Source organism: Penicillium manginii (genome assembly GCF_028828005.1).
Source record: "Penicillium manginii strain IBT 31320 chromosome Unknown utg000002l:1.0-5564898.0:1.0-5567710.0, whole genome shotgun sequence".
NCBI lineage: Eukaryota > Fungi > Ascomycota > Eurotiomycetes > Eurotiales > Aspergillaceae > Penicillium > Penicillium manginii.
This window is the reverse complement of record NW_026643103.1, coordinates 3,962,443-3,981,763: the sequence shown is the minus strand read 5'-3', so window position 1 is coordinate 3,981,763 and position 19,321 is coordinate 3,962,443. Positions and strand designations below refer to the sequence as shown.

General features: G+C 48.8%; 6 protein-coding genes across 6 annotated transcripts; 4 read left to right on the top strand and 2 right to left on the bottom strand.

The window, feature by feature from the left end:
* Positions 1 to 38: 38 nt before the first annotated feature.
* Positions 39 to 4,359, top strand: N7533_002776 (uncharacterized protein; the record flags this gene model as incomplete). Its single annotated transcript, XM_057099426.1, has 4 exons — positions 39 to 144; positions 190 to 1,721; positions 1,789 to 2,493; positions 3,001 to 4,359. The coding sequence occupies 4 exons, from the start codon at positions 39 to 41 to the stop codon at positions 4,357 to 4,359; spliced, it is 3,702 nt and encodes a 1,233-aa protein (XP_056964562.1).
* Positions 4,360 to 5,357: 998 nt separating this feature from the next.
* On the bottom strand, positions 5,358 to 7,043 carry N7533_002775 (J domain-containing protein; the record flags this gene model as incomplete). Its single annotated transcript, XM_057099425.1, has 1 exon — positions 5,358 to 7,043. One exon carries the CDS (start codon positions 7,041 to 7,043, stop codon positions 5,358 to 5,360), a length of 1,686 nt encoding a protein of 561 aa, XP_056964561.1.
* Positions 7,044 to 7,712: 669 nt separating this feature from the next.
* N7533_002774 (uncharacterized protein) lies at positions 7,713 to 7,976 on the top strand (the record flags this gene model as incomplete). Its single annotated transcript, XM_057099424.1, has 1 exon — positions 7,713 to 7,976. One exon carries the CDS (start codon positions 7,713 to 7,715, stop codon positions 7,974 to 7,976), a length of 264 nt encoding a protein of 87 aa, XP_056964560.1.
* Positions 7,977 to 12,949: 4,973 nt separating this feature from the next.
* On the bottom strand, positions 12,950 to 14,263 carry N7533_002773 (metallophosphatase domain-containing protein; the record flags this gene model as incomplete). The annotated part of the gene is made up of 3 exons (XM_057099423.1): positions 12,950 to 13,694; positions 13,717 to 13,909; positions 14,068 to 14,263. The coding sequence occupies 3 exons, from the start codon at positions 14,261 to 14,263 to the stop codon at positions 12,950 to 12,952; spliced, it is 1,134 nt and encodes a 377-aa protein (XP_056964559.1).
* Positions 14,264 to 15,111: 848 nt separating this feature from the next.
* N7533_002772 (60S ribosomal protein uL13) lies at positions 15,112 to 16,130 on the top strand (the record flags this gene model as incomplete). Its single annotated transcript, XM_057099422.1, has 4 exons — positions 15,112 to 15,132; positions 15,268 to 15,403; positions 15,597 to 15,909; positions 15,992 to 16,130. The coding sequence occupies 4 exons, from the start codon at positions 15,112 to 15,114 to the stop codon at positions 16,128 to 16,130; spliced, it is 609 nt and encodes a 202-aa protein (XP_056964558.1).
* A 952-nt stretch (positions 16,131 to 17,082) lies between these two features.
* N7533_002771 (putative AMP-binding domain protein) lies at positions 17,083 to 19,137 on the top strand (the record flags this gene model as incomplete). The annotated part of the gene is made up of 5 exons (XM_057099421.1): positions 17,083 to 17,217; positions 17,282 to 17,477; positions 17,558 to 18,004; positions 18,112 to 18,741; positions 18,821 to 19,137. 5 exons carry the CDS (start codon positions 17,083 to 17,085, stop codon positions 19,135 to 19,137), a joined length of 1,725 nt encoding a protein of 574 aa, XP_056964557.1.
* Between the last annotated feature and the right edge of the window lie 184 nt (positions 19,138 to 19,321).

Genomic DNA, 19,321 nt, shown 5'->3' with positions numbered 1-19,321 from the left:
CAACTCAGCCGCAATCTCAGGCGACTCTGGCTAGGATCATGGCAGCCATTGCATCGCAAAGAGCTTCGAACTATGGGATTCAGTTGGAGCAGAACCATGGCAACATAACTGCAAACTTTGGTAAGTTGGAGCCCCTAAACATAGGTGTGTCATCAGGACGAGACTAAATGGAGCGGCTATCTGATGTAGTACAATCGGAATCCCTCTTAAATCAGGAATGCTTGCGGGACCTTCGGACAACCAACCCGTATGATGACAAGAATCGTATTCAAGCGACCAATGGAGGACTGTTAAAAGACTCATACCGCTGGATTCTCGAGAATGGCCAGTTCAAGCAATGGCAGAACGACCAAGGTACTCTCCTCTGGATCAGGGGAGATCCCGGTAAAGGCAAAACAATGCTTCTGTGTGGCATAATCGACGAAATAACAAGTGCTGCTGAAGAGGATACCAGTATCTCGTTCTTTTTCTGCCAGGCAACTGATCCAAGGATCAACACCGCAACTGCAGTGCTTCGCGGCCTAATCTATTACCTCGTGCTGAAAAGGCCAGCTCTTCTCTCTCATGTACGAGCGAAATATGAGCAAAGTGGCAAACGGCTTTTTGATGACATCAATTCATGGAGCGCCCTGACAGGTATTCTCACTGATATCCTGGAGGAATTGACCTGCACATATTTGTTAGTCGACGCGCTAGACGAATGCACAACAGGGCTATCCTCACTCATCGACTTCATCGTCCAACAGTCAGCTTCAAGTCAGCGGGTGAAGTGGGTCGTTACTAGCCGCAATTGGCCTGAGATATGTGAGCCTCTTCAAATTGTGACTGAAGTAACGCCGATCTCGCTTGAGCTAAACGAAGCGTCTGTGTCCGAAGCCGTGAAGAGCTTCATTCAGCATAAGGTTAATCAACTAGCCGTGCTGAAGAAGTACAATGATGAGACTCGGCATGAGATCGGCCAGTATCTATTGTCACATTCGCAAGATACCTTTCTCTGGGTGTCTTTAGTCTGCCATGAACTTGGCCGAACTCCTCGATGGCGCGCTCTGGAGAGAGTGAGGGGGCTGCCACCGGGTCTGAATGCACTATATGGCAGGATGATGGAGCAAGTCCAAAAATCAGATGACGCAAAGCTCTGCAAACAGATGTTAGCTACCATGTCAATAGTCTATCGCCCCATTACTCTTGATGAGCTTCAGTCTTGCGTCGAGCTACCTCAGGTTTTCACAGGTGACTTCGAGGCTATAGCCGAGATCATAGCTCTTTGTGGCTCTTTTTTGGCTTTACAGAAAGATACTAATGCCATTGTCTTTGTCCATCAGTCTGCGAAAGACTTCCTCTTGAAAACTGCATTTTCCCAGGTTTTCCCTATGGGCCTGGAAGCAGAGCATCACAATATTTTTCTTCTTTGCTTCAAAGCTATGGAAAACACGCTTCGACGCGATATATTCGATATCAAGCTGCCGAGTCTTTCAATTCAAGCTGTCCAAACACCCACCCCAAGCCCATTGGCACCTGCAGAGTATGCATGTGTTTATTGGTCTAGTCATCTTCGACATTGTACTAGTCGCACCATAATTGCAAGTGGTGATTTTGAAGAGAATGGGAGAATCGACAAGTTTCTCCGGCATATGTATCTTTACTGGCTTGAAGCTCTCAGCCTTCTTGGCACAATATCAGAGGGCATCTTTGCAATTTTGGAGCTCGATGCCTTACTTCTGGTAGGCTCCACTAGTACTAGTTACTTTCTCTTCAGAATTAATTACTGATGGCTGATTACTACGACAGAGAATGAACAGATCGGCAGAAGTTATCAGGCGCGCTCACGATGCTTTACGCTTCTTTCAATATTTCAAGCATGCAATAGAGTGTAAGCCTTTACAGGTTTACTGTTCACCTTTGCTCTTTAGCCCCTTCAGCAGCATGACTAGAGATTGCTATCAGAATGAAATGCCAAAGTGGGCAACCATTGTGGGGAATACTGGACTCGAGAACGATTGGAGTTCTTGCCTTCAAATTCTTGAGGGAAATTCTTGGAACAGTCAAACGGTTGTCCGACACATCCAAGGATGGGCTGTGTCAAAGTTTCAGGGTAATTTAATTGAGGTTTCCAATCTGGAGACTGGTCAATGCATCTCAAAACTCGAGACAAGTCACCATCAAGTTTCTGAGATTGCGTGGTCGCACGATCGCACTCGCCTTGCATCATTCAGTTTCTTCGAAAAAATTAGCCAGATATGGGATCTGAAAACCGGCAAATGTGTGTCGAAATTGAATAACGATGCAGGTATCGACTCTGCTGTCTGGTCATTTTCCGGTGCTCGACTTGCTACACAATCTCTGTCCCGAAGGAGAATCTCGAAACCGCCGACTCGCGAGTACATTCCCAGAAGATTATTTAAGAATAGAGATTATGACATGATTGTTTTAAAATCCACAACCAAGATTTGGGATACGGACACTGGCCAATGTATATCAACTATTCGGGGGGAGGTGGGACTATTACCTGGTCACACGATGACATTCGCCTTGCAATCAAAGGCGAAGTTTCAATTGATATTTGGAATACAGACACTGGCCAATGCATCGCAAAACTAGACCTGGGACGTGGGGTTTCAATTGGGGCTTTTGAGTGGGTACACGACTCAGATGGCACTCGTATTGTGTCAGAGTTAGAGGGCGGGCTAGTGGTATGGGCTCTACCTTCATTCGACCCCAAGCAGCTTTTACGCATAGAAGGTCAATGTTCAGATGGAGTCACTAAACCATATATTCTGCCCAAGAATAGATTTCATAAAACACCACCGCCGAAAATATGTTGCTCGGAGGATAGAAAAAACTTGAACCTTGCATCGACAGCATTGAGAGGTACAATCAAAATTTGGGAGACTATCACGCCTCAATTATGTCTTGTGCTTCGCATGGTCTCCCGATGGAACTCGGCTCGCGTCTGGCACTGATGGTTCTACAGTCAGAATCTGGGATCCGATCACAGCACAGTGCATGTTCCTTCTGAGAGGACACACGAATATGATTCGGTCCGTGTCCTGGTCACAGAATGGGAATCGACTTCTTTCGCAATCAAGCGATGGAACTACACGAATTTGGGACACTTCCAGTGACTCTGATTGTCAATATACTCCATCAGTCGATAGGCCTGATGGACAAGTACTATCTATTGCTTGGTCCAATGATAGAAAATCGCTTGCAGTAGTATCATTTGATGGGACAAGTCCTAACGAACTGACACTCCGGATATTTCAAGGGAACACCGCAGAGCCGATCCTGAAATCTCAATCACATCCGATATCGCTTATTGGATCCAAAGCTGCTCTGTTATCCTGGGCACCACACGGAGCCTGGGTTGCATCTGTAGCAGATGGTACAATAAAAATCTGGGATCCCATTGCTAGAAGATGCATCTCTACATTGTCGTATGCCATCTGGAGCCCCGGTGGTGTTACGCTTTTTGCTTGGTCACCGAGTGGCTCCAAAATTGCAGCAAGCGCCAACGAGGGACTTCATTCTTGGAGTGTGAGAATTCTGAATATATCTACTCAAGAGATTCTGAGGCTTGATTTATCAGGTAGATTACTCCAACTTTTCGAATGGTCTCCCGATGAGACCTTGCTGGCATCAGCTACCGAAGAAGATAGACATCATTTTGACCCATTTCCGGGGACAACTGTCATTCAAATTTGGAGTCTCGCTCACGGACGATGCTTGCTGACGTTTCGGCTAGAAACAAAGATAACATCCATGTCCTGGTCGGACGATAGCACATGGCTCAGGCTAGGATACCTCTGCGTAAAAGCAGGGGCATTATCTACAGTCAGTCGCCAGGATTCAGCAGCAATTGGCGTTGAAGGTGCCTCGTCTATTGCTTTGTCTTATGACGGAATTAGGCAAGCATCATTTTCAGACAGGTCCATCAAGGTCTGGCACATAGCTAAGAACCAGTGTTTATATGAGCTTCAGCTCGAACTCTGTCAATGGATTGAATTCGATTCATCCGATTCGAGCATGCTACACACTTCGGTTGGCACATTTTGGTTTGCTCATGATGATGGAAAGAGACTGCATGCGGTCAATAATTCCGATAGCGAAGAATCTGGATCACGACAAGTGGGATATGGCATAAACAGCGATAGAAGTTGGATTACATTTGAGGGGCAAGACCTCTTGTGGCTACCCCCAGAGTACCGACCAGCAAACCCCGATTTGTTCGCTATGTCGGGAAACACGGCAGCAATAGGTTGTTTCTCAGGCCATGTGATGATCTTGAAGTTTTCTGGGATGAATCCTATTCAGTCTCTTGCTACCAGTACTAGGCAAGTACCACTTCGCGGGCTAGCTTAATGAATTGCCAGTTCCAAGCACTACCTCCTCTGCCTACTTTCGTTCTCTAATTGATATCATCCATGGCCTATATTCGGCCCAGATTGATACTACTATCAAGAGATGTCATCCCGAAGCCCTCCAGCTGTAACTGCCATGGCATTCCAGAGGGAGTGGTATATCTACTTGGTCATGATAATACTAGTCAGTACGTAGCCATTGCTATATCGATTGAAAAGAGCATATTCACTTCATTCTATGGGATGAGTTAGCTAGAGATAACAGGAGGTACATGACTTATCTTTCACTCTATATCACAATCTAATTCATAGAAAACCACAAAGGCAAAATCAGAATCATAAGGTCATCAATCAAGGAACGTAAAACTCGTTATTTTGAGTGAAATTAGTACACATGGGGTCACTAATCCATACATTCCGAGAAAGAAAAGAAAAAGATAAACGTGACATCATAGATGGCAAGACAGAGAGACAGGGGAGAAGGGGAAAGAAAAAAATAACAAACGAGGATATGAGGATATGATGAAAAGCCAGTGAGAACAAGAAAAAAAAACCACAGGCAATCGAATAAATGCGCCGGTCAGGTGTGTATATTTGATATGTTAGAGTATCCCATGCGATCCGAGTCCCCCATTGCGCCGACGAAGTGATATCCAGCTAAGAAAGCCTTTGGATGCACATTGCGATAAACCGAACCGTCCCAATGCTCGGAGAGGGGAGAGAGGAAAATATCTCTGTTGCTGCTACCAGACTTCGACCACATCGAAGTAGGAAGTCAAGTAGAGGTAGAGCAAAGAAGTGGGTTCCCGGCCCCTTAAAAATTCATGTTGGAAACCAGTGTGTGCGGGTTTCGAAAGGAACTGCGCTAGGCAATTCACGAAAAGTATGGACAAGAATAGAAGACATTTGACATTTCAGGTCATGAGGTTATGTGTGGTGGAAAAGGAAGAACAGAAAGGTGATTGCACGGTCGTAAAGGCTGTCGTTACTTAATTTAAATTATGCAGCAGTAGACTGCCGTCTGCTGGGAGGAGGATGGCGTTCGGTGTAGTAAGGTGGGATCTTCTGAGAACGACTGGGCGAATAGGTTGCATCGCTAGGGCGGATTTCCTTGGCGTACTTGACATCACCGCGTCGAGTGTATTCCACATCGGTATAGGTTCGTGAGGGCTTCACAGAGCGGATCTTGATGCTTGATGGCTCGGTAAAGGTGTTTGCACGAGGGGGCATGGTGCGAGTGGAATGGTCCCGCTCGCGATCTCGATCGGGTGATGCCATGCGATACTTCGAAGGCTCGATGGTGATTGTTTCGGGATCGATTGTATAGCGAGCGGTCACCTTGGGCGAATGGCTGTGGGGCATCTCCGGTGTACTGGAACTGGAGTAACCGGAATCATTGTTGCGCAGCTTCGATGATCGCGATGGGGGGACCTTTTCACGGACCATTTGGTCGAGACTAGAATCGTTGCGGCTGGAGCTTTCCCGCTTTGGCCGAGTAAAAGCAGTGGCGGTCGCAGTGGTTGCACGAGTGAACAGCGAAGGTCTTATTGACGACTTCACGTTAGGCGAGGTGGTCGCGGAAGGCATCTTTGGTGGTTTGAAGTAATCTCCACTGCGGGAGTCTAATTTGTCATATGAATTGTTGCGAGATGAGGAACGATCGGGTTCCCTGGTTGACTGAGAGGACCGAGCCGCGCGCCGCGAGCCGGACATTTCTGGTTCACCGTCGTAACCACGGCGTCGAGGTGGGGATCGAGACGTCCTTGGCCGAGAATCCCCTCCTTCATACTTCGATCGTTGAATATGCTCCTGGGCACCGTGGAACTTGCTTTGCCAGGCATCGTACCCGTCGGAGTAAGTATCCTCCTCATCATAGTAGTCACGGTGACGGGGAGCCGGCTTCGTCGGGCGCGATCGTGATTCCCGAGGAGTTGACTCCCGAGTTCGTCGCGAGGAAGAGGGTTCCCTAGTCCGTAGATAGATTTCGGGACCACTAAATTCAGAATCACTTTCGGATTCCACTATCCTAGGGCCGTAGGAATCCAATTTCTCTTCATGCTTGACAGAAGCATCGTGGCGACGCTCTCGGGCGAGCTTCTTGGCCCGGTCGGCATTCGATGCCTTGGTCGATTCGCGAAGGTCCTTGGCCGCGCGCTGACTACTCGTCGGTACACGAGCCTTCCTCCTATCATCCGTTGGCCTTGGCTTTGTTCGACGGCCAAAATCGTCGTTCTTGCGACCCATTGGGTTGGGCTCGTCGGTGAATCGCATCGCATCATCGAAGTAGCTCTCCATTGGGACACGTTCTTCAACAATATGCCCATTTCGCATTTCACGGGCCGAAGCACTGCCACTTCCTCGTGGGGAGGCATATGAAGAATCGGTTCGTCGGTGCTCTCGTAATTCTCGCTTCAGCTCGGCCAATCTGGCTTCCTTGTCGAGAAACTTGGCTCGTCCATTATCATAAGCGGATCGGTCCTTGTCGTCAGAGAGAATCTCGTAGGCTTTCTGAACTCGATGCCATTCTTCTCGTGCGGATTCACGTTGTGATTCATCTTTGATCTTGTCGGGGTGGAGACTCAATGCGAGCTTTCGATAGGCTCCACGAATCTTGGTTAGGTCGGCTTCCTTGGAGACGCCCAAGGCAGCATAGTGATCTGTCTTGACATCGTCGGGCTGTAACATGTTGGGTGGGAGTGGGGGAGAGAAGAAGATGAGGGTTTACCAAGATCAATGACTTGGTTTCAAACCCCCCAGAGAATTGAAGAGGGGGAAGAGATAGAGAGAGGGGGGAAATGTGAAGGTGAATGGTGAATGAAAGGGAATGGGGGAAGAGGGGAAGAGGCGGTGGAGATTTGTATGGAATGCCAACGTGAAGATGGGTGACGTTTCGAAGAATCCACTTTCATCGAGAACGATCGGGAGTTCCTCCAGAGAATTAAAGACCAGATGAGGAATTGGAAGAAATTGGTCAGGGAAGGAAAATGATTAGAAATAGTCTTCGGGTAGGACAATGCCGTGAGGCACAGCAAATGCGCAAAGCGAATGGCAACACTGCATCAACTAGGAAGTTGTTAAGTAGAAGGAAGGGGAGCGCAGCGCCCTAGTGAGGCCGAGAGAGCCGATGATTTTTAGTGTTTGTTGGAGTTATGTGTTTAGGGGGCGAAAAAGGAACATTCCATTCCATTGGCACTCTCTCTGGTATTGATGAACTGATAACTCCGCCACAAAAAGATCAGCCAACAGTGGCGGGCTTCGTCTTGCTTCACCTTCACATTTCACCCTAACCTCATCCCACCTGGGTTCTCTGCATTCCTTTAACCATTTTCCTAAACCTCCCTCACCTCATTCCTCATGACCATAGCCATGATCATGATGACCACCACCATCACCCGCCTCGTCCCCCATCTTGCTTCACTGAGCGGCAGTTCAGTCATCCTGACTGGTCTAGACAGCCTTTCAGCGGGCCTTCACATCCTCCATTTTCGGCCTGTGCACCACTTCCGATTTGTCTATTCCTTCTCCAGTCATCCACCAATCGCTGCCTACCACTGGCGGGGCCAGCAGTCAAATCAACACGAGGCAGAAGGACTTTGGGGAGACAAGCCCGAGCCCTGAACTTTCGCCCCCCCTTCGTCACTTCACTCACCGTGATTCGCGCCTATCCTTTTTTTCCCTCGGGTTTTCTCCTTTGCCCCTGCGCCGTCCTCAATGCGGTGATTCCATCGGACCTTCCAGGACCCTCCAGAGCCCTCTAGGGCCTTTGGGTACAAGTCCCATGCATCCATGTACTCCGTACTGTACAGGTAGGTGTACAATACGGAGTACCCTACGGCAATGGCATTTCCCTCCAACAGCAGCCCCCCGCATAGCGCGGGCTCACCGCGGGATTTTTCTTTTTTCTTTTTTTCTTTTTTATTTTTCGCCTCTCGCCTTGCTTTTTCCCTTTCTGCGCTTTTTCGTCCTCCCACGTAACCCTGCGTGAGCTCAGCCTTCTGGGACGCCCTATTGGATGTCGTACCTGTTGTGGTTCCCCCTGTCTATTATCGACCCCCTCGCGTGGAAACCCCGGGCAGTTCCGTGGGCCTTAATTTGTGGCTCAGTATGATGGAGACCGCCTATATTTAGGTAGTCTCACGTAAAGAGTAAAGAGTACTCCGTACAGTCACCGCTATCTTGTCCCCAGGCCGACATCTGCGGTGGGGAGATGGGGACTGGGCTGGGTACCAACGTGGACATACTATACCAACATGGCCGTGCCTGGCGAGATACCACTGTGGCTACTGAGTACGAGGAACCGAGTACTCTGTACTCCGTACCCAGTTTCAGTCTATACCATATGGCATATACCATAGGTACCTAAACCTCTGGGAACCAACCTCGATTGGATCGTCTCGATCGTCTGCAGCCAACGCTCATAGTCTATGTACGCTATGGCATTCGCGCATCACTATTGCTCATCGTACATCGCTCATCACCCTTCCTCCTGTCATCCGAAGCTGATCGCCCTCCGATCTCTCCATCGTCGTTCCACCTAGGAAGACCCATGATCCAAACGTGTCCCCTGTCCCCATGTACCTCTGTTCTCCACCCGAGACCAAGCCCAAGACCAAGTCCAAGACCAAGTCCGCCTAAACCAAGTCCCCAATTTTCGGCCTGTCATCTGGACCCGGCCTTGCGGTCCGCGCGGCCAGAGACATTTTGCAAATTGCGATGAACCCATCACCCGGAGGTTACGTGCGTACTGCGTACTCCGTCTGAGGGAATTGGATAGGCTAAACGACCACGCTCCATCACAACGGTTAGTGTGTCAAAGCCTCATTTCAAGCTAGGCAAGAAAAGAAAAGGAAAAAGAAAGGAAAAGCATAAAAAAAAAAAGAATCAAGAGCCCCTCCCCCCACCAGAACTTTCGGTCATTTGACAAAGTGTGATGGTAGGTGCAGTAAGTAACCCAACCCAACCCAACCCAACAACAACCCCTCCATCACCATCTCCACTCCTCCACCGGCCAACTTGCGATTGCACACCCTTTCAATCCCAACCACAGCAAACAACCTATCCGCCATGGAGTCTCGTAATCCTCCGGTCTTATCACATCTACCGCTCAGGTCGTACAAAACGGAGCAGCGGACTAGACTAGATCCTCACGCTGAACTGGGTTCTAACCTTATCCACCGGGCTTCCCCCGCCCTGGGTCCTTTGCAACCATACCCCGCGATGATCCGCATAGTGTCTGAATTCGGAGAATCCAAATCATTGGACATAGCCTCGTGGAGAAGAAGAATTTGCATATCAGCTGGGACTGAGACCGGCACTAGTTAATTACCACTGGAACTGGTGGGAGCTCGTAGCTCATAGCGGTCGCTAGCTCAAACTTGACCTGTCATGGTCGCAAAACAAGCCAGACAGGGTCTATGCTGAAACATGCACATCTCCTTCCTTCACATGGGAAAGAAGATGGCGGGGAACAGGTAGGCAGCAAACTCCCCTGCGTCATCGACCATGTTTCAATCCAAGGACACATTTCCAGCCACTCAACGCTGTGCAGAGAAGAAGCCCAGAAACGCCGCTGGAACTCAGCTAGCCATTCCTTCTCCAGTACGAGAGCTTTCCGCCAGGTCAGGTCTTACTTGGGGCTGGCTAGATCTATCCGCTGAGTCTGCCCTGGCTGAATAGCCCCCTTCCCCCGTACTCCGTACTGTACCTCAGAAAATGCAAGTCACCGGCGAAAAAAGAAATAAGTTCAATGAATGATCGGCCTCGCATACCTAGGTCACACACACTCAAGTTAGAGATAGATGGCAGGGTCACCTTTTGGTTGGTCATTGCTTTGTAGGGTCGTTTTTCTCACCACTGGGAAATAGCCACTAAGCTTGGTTGTGTAAGCGCTGAGAGTGATAGCTGGGACTTATCCTTGCTAGTGTGTGTGTTCTGGAACCTCCATTTGAGTTTTCATCCATTTCCTGCAGATGACTCTACTTCTACATCCGTACCTTGGCTTGGTCCTTTGGTGATATCACTTTTGGAAAGAAGTGCGGCATTTCGAACATGTCAGATGGGTGGAAAGAGAATCAATCACTCACATGTACTCCATACATGTAGCACACATATAATATACGGACCCTCCTCCGGCAGTTTGCGTGCGGGGTTTGATATGGATTTCGGATTGGTTCAGGAAGGCACAAGGCTACATCTGAACTGAACATCCATACGAGGGTGAACGGGGGACGAGAAATAAGATGCGGTTATATGCAAAGGACAAGGCTGTCTGTTCTATCCTATTTGGCACGAGCTTGCATGAGATATCATCGCACTCAGACACCGGTCATAGAAATAGGTCACTACCTATGTCACTATTCCTCGGGGGGTACTCTGTAGTTCAACCTCCGGTCCGAGTCCAAGTAACTACATGTACATACCACCTACCTCCGAACCGGAGGATCATCAAGCCCTCAGCACGGTCGCATCATCGGGTCCATCAGCCAGTCCGACGGGTCTAGTCTACATATTGACTACCACCCGCTAGCCCTCTCCGGCAGTCTTTGCGCACGCACGACCTCGGTCGCAGTTGAATGATGTAAGCCTTAACGTCTGACAGCATCAGGACGTCGATGAATCGCATCGTATCGATGAATCAAAGCGGCCAACCATCGCGGACGTGGGGGCCAAAGCTCCCGCTGATCATGCATGGTGGTGGGAACGTCCTGAGATACTGGGTAGATTCTCTGCAAGCCACAATATGCATGGGGTAAAGAAAGGGAGGAGCCAAAAGGCGCATCGCGCCGGTTGCCCGGGGCGTCGTGGGTCAATTATCTTTGGTTGCTGGTGAGGCTGTATATATATTCTCTTTTATATATATGTGCTGGGTTCAAGTTGGAGGATGATGGGATGTCTTGCGGCTCATTGGCAGTGCACCTGGGCATTCAGCTGCTGCCTTCAAGTTCTTGGGGGGGAGAGCGAGCCCTCCAGCCCTGGGAGTTAGCTCATTTCTCAGGGTATTCGGAGGAGTAGGGTGTAAAATGAGTGCTTGGTTTTTTATGTGATAGTAGTAATTGATGATGTTCTCTCAGGTCGTATCAAAGAACTTATGCCAGCCTTGTCGACGAAACAATTATCTTGACACATTTCTCGTCAGTAGCTTAAAGTAGACTAAGCGACTTCAATTCCTAGCGACGCATCTTTTTCCTTCATTTGAGGACAATTGCGTTGGTTTATTCACGTTATGGCTATATTTTCACGAATTCAAATATGCCTTGGAGGGACAAAGGGCCCATTTATACGCAAATATCTACATCAAAAAATTGTGTGATCAAAGAAACATGCATCATCACTTTCAATCAATTCTTCTAGTCTGCATCCATAATGAGACAAGATAGAAAAAAACCATGATAAAAAAAGGCCCAAGCTCATATATCTTTCCCATCAAGGTAATATAGGGTTATTCTCAGATAAGAGAGTGCATTCGTACGGAATGCTATAGCTCAGGAAGAGACAAAACTTTGATAACGTGTTGGCCCTTGCTATCATGTTTCAATCCAACCAGAATAACCACCTAAGCCGTACTTAGGATTGGGTACCTAGGTACCCAGGCAGTAAAATTATCGAAATGTAGTTCAGTCTCGATCATTATATTACCGCAAATCCACAAATCTAGAAATATTTTCTTCCATTTCACCCAGTATCTTGAATATTCCAACTACCTTTGACCGAAACTCGGCACTGCCACAGGGATGTAGACTGGAAGTTTATCGCCAATGCCAAACCCCATTTTATTGGAAAGGTGGAGGGCGAGCTCTCGATGATATTAATCTTGCTGTTGCTAGACCGTTCGGAGTCGAGGATACAACCTGAAGAAGGAAAGTTTAGATGATTTACTGGAGGTATTCGTGCTATTGCTCATTTATTCGCTCACATGGACAGACTCTCGCGAACTGTTTGAATAATTCATTATTAGCTAACCCTTCCGAGATGGGCAGCGAGCTTCTGAGATGAAATACAACACCCACAACCGCTGACACTGAAATTTCACATATCAGGGAAGATTACCCATATAGGGGGAAAGAGTAGCTGGCTACAGTAGTTTGACTAACTCATGCTGTCGATGGGATCAGAGGCATTTCAATTGGCCTGCTAGTATTGACCAAAAACATTACCGATCAAAGGGAAATGATTACAATCATCTTCTCCCCAGTCGACCTTACTAGGAGTGCCTCGATGATGACAGGTTGAACACCGCCGATCACAAGATTGAAAAGGTGATTGAGAAATGGTGGAAGTGTCAAGAAAGTGGTTACTTTGAATGAAGGTGAGGAGAGAATTTGTTGGGGAAGAAAAAAGTAAACGGGTGGTACAGGATTGAAAGGTGAATAGGTGAATCCGATGTTCACTGCCCTCCATCGATATCATTTTCAGTTTATCCCGAGTCACAGGGATATGACATACCGGCGTACTACAAAATTTGACCAAGAATATACAAGGAAAACTTCTTTCAGACCTAGTATTTTTTATCTTGAAACTACTTACTTTAGTTGTCAGTGGTCACATAGCACTTCACCAATAAGCTAAGTGGGCTACCTCCGTGGCTCTCTCATTCAATTCTCACCTAGATCGTTCTCTCTGTCACTCAGTGGCCACCACTCTGGCAGCTCAATGTCAACGACTATCGGTGCATTGAATTGCTTGCCTCCCAGATGTGGCCAACTAGTAGCCACAATCGCGGCATTAAGGATGCAAGTCTCCTTTCTGGGTGATGATAAGCACTCGAGAGAACGGTCTCCTGTGCTCGAGGACGACGATATAGAAAAGCTCTCATTTGCTCTCTTTCTCTGCTCGTCGGGCACGGCAACTGCGGCTGATCCAGTACTGTCTAGCAATGGTATCACCCGCATATTTGTGGTCTCAGATAGAGGCTGCAGCCCAGGAACCTCACATGCAAAGCCATAGCTGTCTAAACGGTCTCCCCGTTTGCCAGTCAGGTCGACCAGGTTCAGCTTCTTGCTTCCCCGGGGCGGAAGGGGAACATCAATGAATCGGTCGGCCCCCTCGCCCGTCTCAGTCGCTTCATTGTGCTGTGTATCTTCCATACTCGCATCTCGCCAACGGACTCGTCTATATCCTCGTCCTTCGTGCACATGGCCACAAATAGCCAATGGTGGTCTAATGCGGCTCAGAGTTTGACGGAGCGAATTGCACCCGACGAAACTCCCGTCCGGTTTCCGGTCACATAAATGCTGTGGTGGCGTATGTGTCACGACAATATCCACATTCGGGGGGGATCTGGTCCCAGAGTGCCATAGCCTTGCTGGACTCATATCCAAAGGCCCATGACCCTTTGAACTGAGAGAATGGAGATCCGAACACAGTGAATGCCGTCCGGGGGCCGTTCTCGCGGGTCAGGCGGATGGTGACTGCTTGATGTTGAAGGAAAATAACGGAAGGTGCTGCTCCTGTGACGATATCTATGCATTGCTGGGGGTCTTCCAATTTCTGGCCGTGGAATGTGTGGCCGTGCTTTGCATAGAATTCCGGGTCTAATGAGACGTCGTGATTGCCTGCATATAGAATTAGTGGTAAGTCGCATTGTCTACCTGGAATGGTCTGCGTCGCTATGCTTTGACGAAAGTAGTGCATGGGTAGGTGGGTCTTCAGTTCACTGGCTTCATACTGAACAACCATTGGGTATCGTCGAAGAACAGGAAGATGAACTGACCCGCCACAAGGATTTTAATTTCAAAGTCGGCCTTGGAGATCCAATCCATCGTCCTGCGGAGCTCAGACATGCTTCCGTTGTTAGTCAAATCGCCCGCATGTATGAGTACATCGCCTGCCGGCAGTTTGAAACCTGCCTCGGAAGGCGTGTAGCCATGGGTATCTGAGACGCAAACGAAACGTGTTTTACGACGCATGGCTATAGTTGTTTAGTTCTCGGTCTGGGCCCTTGGGCTCTAGATCGAGGAGCCAGGTGATCGAGGATTTTGATCACGGGTGTGCAGAGTTTCTCGTATTATTTGACGGCATTGCAGCCAGAGTGGGCGAATGGGCGGAGTTGGAAGTCATAGGACGTTGATATTTGCAGGGAAGCGCGTTGAGAACCCAAGAGAGTAAGAAAAAAAACACATCCCAAAGTCGATGGTAGAGATTAGTCATCGGACCCAGTCTTTGGTCAAGTTGATAAGTTTAAGTTGATAAGTTGACTAAGTCCCCGGATCTCAAGGTAGTATAAAGGGCTCGGAGATAGTGTGTTGTTAGAGAGGAAAGAAGGTACTACTAGTAGTAATAATCGGGAAGCCACGCCAATGGAGATGTATATTACAGTGTTATTCTACATTGATTAATACCAGGATTACATACATTTTACCATCCCCATCACCACATGTCTCCACTCCATGATTACCCTGTCCTGGATGCTACCCATTCTAGAACATTAAAATGATAGGATTGCATTGGACATGGCTAGCCCTAATCGACGGCCCTAAACTGAGAAGGTGGGAAGGCATGACCCACACACCACACATTTGGAAAGTGCTGACATAATACGACAAGTCCGGCCGGGCGGTCAGACCATCCTCATTTTTCATTGGTCATACTTAGGGCTGCGGCCCTCACACCTAATCCACACAGAGTAGGCTTCTTTCAGGCTCGCTTAGCCCCTTCGCCTGCGATCCATCCGACTTCGTTGTGTGCGTCGACTTGACTCCAACGACAACAACCGCCGACAACCATCAACCCAACTTTCACACGGTGACAGAGCAGGATGTCCAGCTTTGAGAACGTGGTGCGTTTCAACATTCCGATCGTTTTTGCAATCCCCCTCACGACCACCAACCCTCCAATCTTCAAATCTTCAACATCGAATCTCTTCGCTTCTTATCGAGATGGCAAATCGCTAACTTGATTCGCTTTGATATAGGTCGTCATCGACGGCAAGGGACACCTTCTGGGTCGCCTGGCCAGCACTGTTGCCAAGCAGCTGCTCAACGGTCAGAAGATCGTCGTCGTGAGATGTGAGGCCCTCAACATCTCCGGCGAGTTCTTCCGCGCGAAGCGTACGTTTACACATCCCCCCGATCCGACCTTTCCATTTCTATGACGGCAGAAGACGATATTGCATACGACCAACGAATACAAAAAAGGAGGAATATCTGGAGTTGCATATCGTGGACGCCACATTGAAGACTTGGAAAAGTACATGTTTAGCGAAGTACCGAATACTGACCTTCGCCATTTTTCGACATACAGTCAAGTACCACGCCTACCTCCGCAAGATGACCCGTTTCAACCCCACTCGCGGTGGTCCCTTCCACTTCCGCGCCCCCTCCCGCATCTTCTACAAGGCTGTCCGCGGCATGATTCCCCACAAGACCGCCCGTGGTGCCGCCGCTCTCGAGCGCCTTAAGGTCTTCGAGGGTGTCCCCCCTCCCTACGACAAGAAGAAGCGCGTTGTCGTTCCCCAGGCTCTGCGTATCCTGCGTCTCCGCCCCGGCCGCAAGTTCTGCACTGTCGGTCGTCTCAGCCACGAGGTTGGCTGGAAGTACCAGGACGTCGTCTCCCGGTACGTATCATTCCTTCTGCTCGGATTCTAGCAGATATTTCGAAACACTCAGAAATTATAGAATGCTAACACATGTTTACAGTCTCGAGGAGCGTCGGAAGGTTAAGAGCAAGGCTTACTACGAGCGCAAGAAGGCCGCTCGCCGTAGCCTCGCCAAGGCGGAGCAGAGTGCGAACGTTAACAGCAAAACCAAGTCCCAGCTTGCTGAGTACGGCTACTAGATACCTGATAAAGTTCGGCTGGTTGATGTGAAGTGACGAAGGTCTGGGTTGGGATCGCGGACGGTTTTGTTTCAGCGAATTGAACGGCAAGCCGATCGACCTTTATTTCCATGGCCCCCGGTTTCTTTCCTGTTTCCTGGCCGCTTCATGAATACCACGACCTTGGTCGGTTGTGACGGACATGGGTGGCCGGGGACGGCGGAGATCCTAGGTGGCTTCGGATATTTTCAAAAAGCAGAAAAAACGGAGTCGCGGGATGAAAGGTTGTTCAAAATAGCTGGCTGTTTGTCTCGCGCCGTGGCGGTTTAATCCAAAACAATTTTCAAGAGTTCAACATGATCTTATGATGCAGTCAATCCTTTTTTGGCTAGTCTTCCTCTTTCCCCGTAGATTAGTGTTTTCCATAGAGCAGTATTCTTATCATTCCTTTCAGCCTTACCAGTACCTTGTGCAGAAGTCAAGGTCTGCAGATCGCATTGGAATTACTTTATAGAAATGGGCTGGCGGTGTCTCGGTCCAACCTACATACGATACCCATGCCCTATGTCTTCATCCAATTAACGATACCCCATGAACGATCAAAAGTAAAAGTTTCCAATTTTTCGGAACAAAATAGATCATCGAACCGGATCAAGGAAGAGTTTCATACATTCATCTAAGGTCTCCACTAATTTGTGCGGCCCTCGATGCCCCAGTACCCCCTTCCGCTCGTGATCCGCTCCATGTCCGCCATAACCTAGGTTAATTAATAACCGCTTCTTTTTCCCCGCATTTCTCCAAACCCCCCAAATCTTCTCCCTAATTTACTGGGTTTACTCCCACATACCCCTCCAAATTTCACGGCTTGGTTCTGTGATTATATTTGTTATTTGTATCTACTTATACAGTGGTGACCCAACCCCCTTGGTAATCTGATCCTACGCCGACCATCCGCTCTCCACCTCCACATACCATGTCCGGCGTCAAGTCCCGCCTGTCGAATTTACTCGGCCACTTCTCGACACCCGCGCCATTCGAGCACCGAATTAACCGACATACACTATCGCCGACATTCTTCCTACCTCGTGCAGCTGCCATTGAGCCAGAGGTAAGCGTGGAGATCTCGTTAACCTCACTTAATCCGGGTCTAACCAAGGAGGAACGTACCGCAGGCGGAAGCTGTCTACCACATCACTGCCAACAACAAGGTCCTCCGCAGATCCTACAGTGAACTTGCGGATCGCGCTCGTGGCTTGGCCTATTATTTGAAGAAACATGGATTCAAGCGAGTTGGCATCTTGTGTCCGAACACCCCGGCATTCTTAGAGTCGATCTTTGGCATTGCCGCTGCAGGGGCGATCAACGTCGGTGAGAACCCTCTCATCCCACTGGAGAAGGAATAATTTCCCCGAGTTCTTTTCCTGCAAGTATTAATCCCCGCTCTCTAGCCGTAAACTATCGTCTTAAAAGGGAAGATATCGCCTACATCTTCGACCACGGTGATGTAGATGTCATTATTGTTGATCAAGAAATCGAGCCGCTGCTAGAAGCCTACCGCGCAGACCATCCTAATATTCCGATCATTATCGATACTGATACTGATGTTACTGAGGGCCAGCTGACTGGGCCATTTGATGATGCTGTACTGGAAGGCTTGAAGTATGATATGGAATTGGGGGCGCTGGGTTGGGAGGCGCTTGAAAGTCAGGCCGCTGATGAAGATTCCCTCATTGCACTTGCGTATACTAGTGGAACTACCGCCCGTCCGAAAGGGGTGGAATATACTCATCGGGGTTGTTATCTCGCAGCTTTGGGTAACGTGATCGAATCGGGATTGAATTATCATCGTGGCCGTGCCGGATATCTCTGGACGCTGCCGATGTTCCATGCTATGGGTTCGTACAATCGTTCTGAAGTTTGAAAAAAAAAAAAAAAAAGAAAAAAAAACATTCATGAAACAAATTTACGTTCTTGGCTGTTAAAGATGCTAACCAATTTACAGGATGGACATTCCCTTGGGCAGTGACCGCCGTTCGTGGCACTCATTACTGTCTACGCAAGATCGATTATCCTCAGATCTGGAAAATGCTCAAAGAAGAGAATATCACCCATTTCAACGCGGCGCCAACCGTCAACACTCTCCTCTGCAACGCCAAAGAGGCCGAAAAATTGCCCGAGCCTGTCCGTGTGACAGTCGCTGCCAGCCCACCGACCCCACACCTCTTTGAGCAAATGACTGATCTGAACCTCCACCCGGTCCATGTCTATGGTATGACCGAGACCTACGGGCCCATTACCAAAGGATACTATCTGCCTCAGTGGGATCAGATTCCACTAAAGGAGAAGTACCAAAAGATGGCCCGGCAAGGTCATGGCTTCATCACTAGCCTGCCTGTGCGGGTGATTAAGACCGAGGTCCCGGAGGGTACCGTCACGGACGTAGAGAAGAATGGCCAGGAAATCGGCGAGATTGTCTTTGTCGGTAACATCTGTGCTCGCGGCTACTTTAAGGACATCGATGCAACCCGGAAGCTCTTCGCGGGCGATGTGCTGCACTCGGGAGACCTGGCTGTCTGGCACCCAGATGGGGCGATCCAAATCCTCGATCGGGCCAAAGATATAATCATTAGCGGTGAGTTCTTTCGGGGGAGTGATTTAGTAAAAGCTGATAAATGCGCTTTCGACAATGTTGACTAATTCCAAATTGGTAGGTGGCGAAAATATATCTTCCGTGGCGCTAGAGTCAATGTTGGCCACTCACCCCGACATTCTCGAAGCGGGCGTGGTGTCTGTTCCTGACAGCCACTGGGGCGAACGACCCAAGGCATTTGTCACGGTCAAACAAGGCCAACAGCTGGAAGGCAAGGACGTCATTGACTGGGCTCGGAATGTGAGCGGGATCAGCAAGTTCATGATCCCGCGTGAGGTCGAGGTGGTTCCCGAGTTGCCCAAGACCAGTACGGGCAAGATTCGAAAGAATGTGTTGCGGGAGTGGGTGAAAGGGCCGAATCGGAAAGTCAATGTATAGATTTGTATTAAATAGTTAGCAGTAGTAGTTGATTAGAGGGATTGAATAGTATACCTAGATCTGAAGTATGAGTAATACTAGTAGAAATCCCAGGGTATCCATGTGTACAGGTCGAGATCAATACTACTTACATATATGCATCTCGCCAGTAACTACTAGTACTTATATTATTCCAGATACTTGC